Source organism: Lichtheimia ornata (assembly GCF_029851405.1).
Source record: "Lichtheimia ornata isolate CBS 291.66 chromosome Unknown scaffold00065, whole genome shotgun sequence".
In the NCBI taxonomy this organism is placed as follows: domain Eukaryota; kingdom Fungi; phylum Mucoromycota; class Mucoromycetes; order Mucorales; family Lichtheimiaceae; genus Lichtheimia; species Lichtheimia ornata.
In genome coordinates, this window is record NW_026695385.1 from 89,520 (window position 1) to 97,408 (window position 7,889).

Below are 7,889 nucleotides of genomic sequence, written 5' to 3' on the forward strand. Positions count from 1 at the left end.
GTATTGTAACTATTGCTATTTGCTATACGACTATTATAGATAACTAAAACTCCATATCCTCGGTATAGTTGGCTGGAAACATGCCAATGCGTTCACCAATTTGCCCTTCCCACCAACATTGCCGGTCACCTTTTCGTTGCGTGACAATGATGTGATCACCAGCGGAAAATGATAAATCGCCTGGTTGCTGTGCAACGTAGTCGTATTTTGCCACGACGACCGTTTGTTGTTGTGGGTCCATGATCGGCGGTTGTTGCTTTTGATCGGGTTGGTAGTTGGCAAATGCGCCTGATCCACTCATATTGTATGCTGGTGCATTGCCATCAACACCGCCAATCGGCTGAGTGCTGCTATTGCCGCTGTTGTTGTCCTTTGGTCCAGAATAGTCATTATATGGCGTCTGGGTTGTGTTAGTGCCGCCATCATTAGGTGTGTTGTACAATGTTTGCTTGGTATCGCCTGTTGGTGGTGATGCTGTTGTTGTTGTTGGTGTCTGTTTGGTATCGCCTGCTCCCATAAACATGTTGGGTTGCTCCGATGGCATATAAGGTGGTGGTGGTTCATCATACATTCCTTGTTCATTGTTGTTGATATTAGCTTGTTGTTGTATCGCTCCTGGTGATGTCACAGGTGCTTGCGAATTGCTGCCAGTAGTATTGTACATGTGCTGATTGTTGTTATTGTTGTAAGGCTTTCCATCCATATTGACAGGTGATCCATAAGGTGGTTGTTGCTGTGGGGGACCTTGTTGAAAGGGAGGTTGAGAAGAAGGTCGTGCCATTGAGCTGCCTTTTTTAGGTGCAAACGGTAACCCTGGTCTTGGTCCAGCACCCAATGAATAAAGTATTTGATAAAGTCGCTGTGCTTGTGGGGGTGCTTGAATGCCACCTGTCAATATCTCCCTGGCAGAAATAGTTCGACCATAGAATGCTGCATTGGTGTTGACTCTTTCAGAGATCTTGGATCCTTCAAATGAATAACCTGATGTGCGTGTTCTCTGTTTAGTATCCATCATCCTCATCATCATCGTGATGTCCTCTATACTTTACCAGCAAATAGCCCCTTGGATGCACTATACAATACCATGTAAGCCCATCTTGATCAATATCCATCTCATCTCATCCATTTACCTGTAAGCATAGGTTGCTGACATGTGAGCTGCACCTGAAGCACCAGCCGAGATATTTGCAGCACGACCTAGAGGACCTGCGCTGATCGACGCATTGGCACCCAGCTGCAATTGACCACCTTGATCAAAGAACGCCTTAACAGCACCTCGATAATTCATGACAATGATTGAATCAATGACTTCAACACCAGCTTGATGTCCAAATCCCTATAGCAATCCCAATAATGAATCTCCCATTGCATTGTTGTACCCTTCATCAACTTACCAATGCACCCATAGAAATTCCAGAAGGAGCGGACCAACCTTTAAGCAATCCCAGATGATATTATACGTGAGTCATTGTGTGCGTGTATGATCATGTACTGCTACGATACTCACTTCCATCAGGCAGCCTATAAATATTTAGAGTCAATATAGCTGCATATCGAGACTGGTAGAATGAGATTACCTTGCAATGATGATACCAGTGCCCTTCTTTGCTGATACCATGAAACCACCACGATAAAGACGAATGAATACCAAGCCGTGTGCATTCTGTAATATGCTTTGTGGAATGAGGAGTTGGACATCTCGTTTACTGGGATCTGAAACCACGATTGAGTAAAGAGGGTGAAACACACCTTGCTATTGTCGTCACCTACCTGTAAAAAGCTCCAAGATCTGCACAGCACGAGCAATGTCACCTATACAATAGCATTGAGCCTCACCATTCCAAAGGCAATAGCGCATGCGTACTTACTCTGTAGTTCTTTAGGAGATCGTGTGCTCATAGTTTTCTGTATATGCGAGGGAGGAAAAAAGAGAAAGTGGCGCTCGAATGTTAAGCTGCATATATAATCAATTGCCGTCACCTGCCAAGAATCCAAGCGTTACACGTAGTCCTTCAGCCCCTCCCTCTATTCTCGGAAACAAGCCGATCCTCGTAATTTAACATTGATTGATCATCCACTTTTACCTTGATTCCATTATGTCCCATAAGCAATAAAAGTATACAACTCGTGTCTCACATTCCTATAGCAAGATCTATGAAGGGTTGCAATGATACTCGATAATGCTAGGATACGGTATGCAAGACCATTACGTTTATTGTCAATGGAAGATGTATTAAATGCTATAAATATCAAAGCATATGATCCAAATGATGTTCAAGGGAGAGTCTTCATTGGGGTATTCCGCTACAAACAACAAAGGAGGGAAAGGTGGGAATCACATGGATGTCAATCACGACAAAAACGCCGACAGCCTTTTTCCTGCATACACCATGGCAACCAATCGACCCGAGTACCGAGATCCAAAGACACCAAGGGCTGTCAAAGTATACACGATTGCACAAGAATCTCGTTACCTGATTGTGGAAAATGTACCTGCTCTTGGATTGGTGGAGAATCTATTGAAGCTTTGCTCGTCGTTTGGACCTGTTCAAAGTCATCGCTTGTTAGACGATCACGCGAGTGCAACCAACTATTGCGATGTGGTGTGGATACAATTTGCAACGACAGCAGCTGCACGAATAGCCAAGAGGACACTTGATGACAAACCCTTCTTTTCCAACTTGCTCAGGGTTTCATATGCACCCGAGTATGAGACCGTGGATGATCTTCGTGGCAAACTCCAGGAACGACGTTATAGCGTGACACAACGAGTATCCTACAATAAGCGTAAAGATCGACGTCAAAGCAAGCAAAAGCCACCATCATCATCATCATCATATACGGAGGGGACTACTACTACAACAGCAACAATGATGCCACCTGTTCTTGGTCCTTTACCCAAAGAGAGTCCATCCACATCGTCATCGTCGACAACAACAACAACAACAACAACAACCAATGCACCCAAAAAGCGTAGAAGGATATGAGCGTGCCAAGATCATGTGATTGTATCCATCCAAGGTTAGTGGCAATGGAGGAGGAGCATGGGGTGGGGGTGGGGTTTTGGGCAATGATGAGTTGACTGTGATATGTACGTAGAAGCATTGGTGATAGACTCCGCCGCCAAGCAGTGAACGACGAGTTGAGTGGCTTGAAGTCCTGGGGAATTGTTGGTGTTTCTTCCTTCTTCATACCTTTGCTCTGCCCCCAGATTCTGATCATGTCTGTATAACTATTCCTCTACTGTTGAGAAAGTCATTCCAGTCTTCAACTACTGTTCACCCACTCTGTTATTGTTTTTCTCTCATTGTCTCCATTCAATCAGTTACTCTCTTCTATCCAAGTATTGTATATATATAAAACCTCCTCCCCTTTTGTCTTCCGCTTCTTCTACTATACACTCACGCACTTCCCCAAAACCCCCACCATCACCACCACAACAACCACTCACCAACCATCCACGACCACAACCATACAACATCCTCATGGCTCAACAAAAATCAAACAAACCAATGCTGGATCGTCCACGAGCTCCCAAGAAACCTCTTGTTTTACCGACGCCTGAAGACGATCGCCGTAGACAACAACAACAACAACAACCACTTTTAACTCCAGATAGCCATGGTGATGATCCATTTGCAGGCATGAATTCCTCCATCAATTATCAACAAGAAATCGAACGACTCAAGGCTCTTGTACCCAAGGTGGATGGAGGTGCAGTTGGCGTCATTGGTGGAATGCCAGGTAGTACAAATGTTGTTGCCGGTTCTAGAAAACGCACCTCGCCAAGGCCAAAGAGCTACGACCAAAAAACAACCAATATTCGACGATCACCACCTACAACAACTACTCGACCCATGTCAGCAACACCTGCTCCTCGATCTATTGTACCACCGCCATCCTCCTCCACTACTGTCACTAGCCCTGTTCCAACACCTCGCTCTATCACACCTCCAAAGGATGATCCAATGGTCATTACCGAAGAAGAGAAATTACGTTTCCTCCAATTCATGCGCAATTGGACTGGAAGTTGGAAGGCTTGGGATGATAATATCACTACTCATTATGGAGGAAGTATGGATGATGGGTATTCCTTGTGGGCTAGACAAATGCCTTGGACTCATAATCATACTTGGCAAGAACCAGCTTAAAGAGGACCACAACAACAACTCTCCATTACCCCCTTTTTTCTCGCTTTCTTTGTTTCCCGCGCCATCATCATCATATATCTTCTCAGCAACAACAACAACAACTCTCATATATACACCACACACACACGCTCCGACCCATTCGTCTCCATTTCATCTCTCTATTTTACTCTCTGTAATCTTCATTATCATATTCCTCCCATCCCCCTTGCCACCTTTATCGTTTCCCCCTCTCCTACATATCGCACATCCAATTTTCTTCTTACTTTTATCTCTCTCTCGCATACTTTTTTCTTTTCCCTCCGTAGTCAAATTGTCTTTATCTCATTATAAAGGTGAATTCATAGCAAACAAGGTCATGATTGTAGCAGTTGTTCTCTTTTTTAATATGTACATAAAACTTGGCAAAATGGCAATATGGTTACATTGGAAGAAGAAGAAGGAAGGGGGGCATAAACAAAACACAACAAAAGATCATCTCGCTTTCTCTTTATGCAAGACCATGGGAAAAGATGGCACCGCCATGTGTGACCATAAATGATGCTGCAGCAGCAACAGCGGCCACAGCACTACCACATCCATTCTCCACCTTGAGATGACGATTGAGCGCATCCATACGGGCAAATGGTTTGGAACAATTGGAACAAACGTAAGGCTTGATATTCCAATGCAATTTCTCGTGTCGGTTACGATCATGTTGACGTGCAAATCGTCGTCCACAATGGGAACATGCATATGGTCGTTCGGAGGTATGGGTTCGCATATGGGATGTCAAATTGTAAGGACGTGTAAATGTTTTGCCACAACCTGGATGTTGACAATGATACGTTCCGGTGACATGTTGCTTTGTGATACGCTTTTGTTGTTGTTGTTTTTTGGTTGATCTTTTACTACTACGATAGCGCTTAGGTGAAGGTGGTGTGGATAAAATGGGTGTTGTTGTTGGCATGGCTACTTGTTGTTGTTGATGTTGATGTTGATCATAAGCTGCCTGCAGCGTCATGGGTGGGATAGATGGTGGTGGTGGTGGTGGTGGTGGTGGATAAAAATGGGAGCTGGTATCAGGGCAACCAAAAGAAGTTGGGGAACAAGCACTGGTTGCACAATAAGGGTCTAACATGTTGACAGCAGCTGGAGGAGGTGGTGGGGAAGGTGGCATTAACGACGTCGTGGTCGAAAATTCGCTTCCATCAGCAATAGGGCTGTAAATGGGACTTGGATAAAACTCAGCAGATGCATCTGCATGCGTAAAGATCGAGTTGTTATTGTCTTGCGGAATAAAGTAATCATATTCACTCGTGGTAACAGCTGAAAGTAATGCATCATCAAAAGGAAGAGAAGTCTGTTGTTCCCAGCACGACATGAAAGGATCTTGTGAATAGGATGTCATTGTAGTAGTAGTAGTACTTGTTGTTTGATGTGATCTGTGGGTCTGTGATTTATGGGGGAATCAAGATCTTCATCGCATGCTCTCTTTATATATATCTTGTCGACTTATTTTTAGTCTCCCCCCTCGCTCGGTACACCTCCCACTAGCGAGCCGATTCAGGTGACCCCTTAGCTAGCACATCATCGCTTTTGCTGATGCCTCCTCACAAACACGCCTGCTGTCCCCGCATATAACATCATCGCAGGAGATACTTGTAACTAAAAATAAAAGCCATAGCTTTTCTGTCAACAAAGCTTACTTTAAATCTTGTAACAAACGTATATAGCATCCATAGAGGATCGTCACCAAAAAAAATGAAAACGCGCGCAACAAATGATCTACACTACCCTAGCATTCATATGCAAGCACGTATACAGCTGCTCTGCCTTCCATATATATACTGCATAGCATACATCACATTGCACACCAAGTGCGCGGAGACAATGGTGCGCGTTAGAGTTTAGACGCTCTATGCATATTGCTGCACGATATCCTCATCATCGCGTATCCAAAAATACATTAATGCAAATCCATCATGTTTTATTTAGAACGGCAAAAACGGAGAGCTAAAGAATGTTCCCCAAGCATAGCACATTTAGGATGCTGCATGGTCGACCACGCGAGTCAAGATGATATACAAACACACATGACATTGTTGTTGTTGTCTTGGCTTCTGGTACCTCTCCCCCCCCCATTATTAGCTCCTCCCCCAACACCCACATACGTTTTTCTTTCCACATGGTGATCACAATGCAAGCCTAAAGTTTTTGTATACGATCTTCAATCGTCATTTATGCCCATGGTGTTGCCTAACGTCATCGTATTATTAGGAGCTTTACTACCCCCTTCCAAAAAAGGAGATGGCACAAAGGAGACATGGAGACTCATTAGCACTGTTTTCTCTTTTTCATTCTTTGGGTCTCTTTGACGATCCTAAATGTACGTAGGCATGCAGCTATTGCGCAGTAATAATGTCATCAGGAAACGCATCAATGACCAACACCAGGGTTTTGCATTGCAGAGTCATTACAGCACCACAACTGCTGCTATGGATCACCCGGATAAACAAAGCTGTACCATCTACTACACTCTCATTTACCATTACCTTGGCTCATGGATCACTTGAATATCGCCAAGACATGCTACGCTTTGAGATGCCATTTTGGTCGACTTACATCGGCTACTGCCATTTATGACACTTGTCAAAGTTGATTTTGGGCCATTGGCAGTCCCTGGGAACCTGTGCTTTCCAGGCAAAGCTTGTTCGCAAAGAAAAACATAGCATAGAGTATAAGCATACTAAGAAAAAGTAGGCTGACGAGAAACCATAGATGCTTCATTTAGCTATTAAAACGTATTGTTTATGTATCTACAGATTTCCAAAAACCTGATTTGAAGCTAGCTACCACCAACCCATCATCTACAAGCTATACTGGTCCGATCTCTTTGGAGCAAGCACTACACGCATCACGCAAGAAACCTGGTCGATCTTGACAAAGAAGGACGCCACTATCATAATCCCAGGGGCCCATAGTTGGTCTCATTCATCCACTCCAACAAAGAAAATGGTCCAGCATCATCCCAAACCCTCCAAGAGTAACCACTTATATATATCACGAGAGGAACATCTTGTGTACTGGTGATGTCAAACGGCCAAAAGGTACAGGCTGGGAGTTGAACCCAATGAAGTGATGATGCCCAAAGTTGCACTACCTCACCCAAAACCTATTCAATGGTAGCATTGATCGTTATCACATAGTACACATATACAATAAACGCCTTTCCATTGTTTGCTTCGTTGGACTTGCCTTTTCCATATACATGAAGACCCTTTGTAGTGTAGTTGAGTCGAAACAAAACGCCAAACGAGCCAACGTTTTGAGATCAGTCTTGCCGTCTATACAAGTTAACACATCAATGGAACAAGTTTTGCTGCAACATTGGGCTCTGGATGTACCTGTTGGCACCAAGTATAGAGCGAGAATAGCAACGAACAAGAGGAAGCGACGATGTCGCCATGGCAACAGCTAACCACCCAACACGCTCATTCCTCAGCACTTGGACACGCTCACTTCCTGACTATGCATGTTCAGAACTACATTAACACCTTACAACGAACAAGAGCATTACCTTGATCGAGATGTCGTGAATGGGATAAAAGGAGAGGAGCGAGAAAGAGAAGAGAAGTCTTTTGTGTCTCAAGTCGTGGCGCTGCTGGTCCCCTGGTTGATCCCCTACTGCTATTACACTGAGGCCACTCAATGACCCCACACACACCATCCACCCAAACACACAGCTCACCCATCATCATC

General features: G+C 44.2%; 4 protein-coding genes across 4 annotated transcripts; 2 read left to right on the forward strand and 2 right to left on the reverse strand.

Moving 5' to 3' along the window:
• Positions 1-43: 43 nt before the first annotated feature.
• On the reverse strand, positions 44-1,899 carry O0I10_010146 (uncharacterized protein; the record flags this gene model as incomplete). Its single annotated transcript, XM_058490129.1, has 8 exons — positions 44-981; positions 1,050-1,072; positions 1,131-1,336; positions 1,395-1,432; positions 1,493-1,521; positions 1,578-1,713; positions 1,771-1,812; positions 1,869-1,899. The coding sequence occupies 8 exons, from the start codon at positions 1,897-1,899 to the stop codon at positions 44-46; spliced, it is 1,443 nt and encodes a 480-aa protein (XP_058339112.1).
• A 491-nt stretch (positions 1,900-2,390) lies between these two features.
• Positions 2,391-2,987, forward strand: O0I10_010147 (uncharacterized protein; the record flags this gene model as incomplete). The annotated part of the gene is made up of 1 exon (XM_058490130.1): positions 2,391-2,987. One exon carries the CDS (start codon positions 2,391-2,393, stop codon positions 2,985-2,987), a length of 597 nt encoding a protein of 198 aa, XP_058339113.1.
• Positions 2,988-3,485: 498 nt separating this feature from the next.
• O0I10_010148 (uncharacterized protein) lies at positions 3,486-4,151 on the forward strand (the record flags this gene model as incomplete). The annotated part of the gene is made up of 1 exon (XM_058490131.1): positions 3,486-4,151. The coding sequence occupies one exon, from the start codon at positions 3,486-3,488 to the stop codon at positions 4,149-4,151; it is 666 nt and encodes a 221-aa protein (XP_058339114.1).
• Positions 4,152-4,638: 487 nt separating this feature from the next.
• Positions 4,639-5,538, reverse strand: O0I10_010149 (uncharacterized protein; the record flags this gene model as incomplete). The annotated part of the gene is made up of 1 exon (XM_058490132.1): positions 4,639-5,538. The coding sequence occupies one exon, from the start codon at positions 5,536-5,538 to the stop codon at positions 4,639-4,641; it is 900 nt and encodes a 299-aa protein (XP_058339115.1).
• Between the last annotated feature and the right edge of the window lie 2,351 nt (positions 5,539-7,889).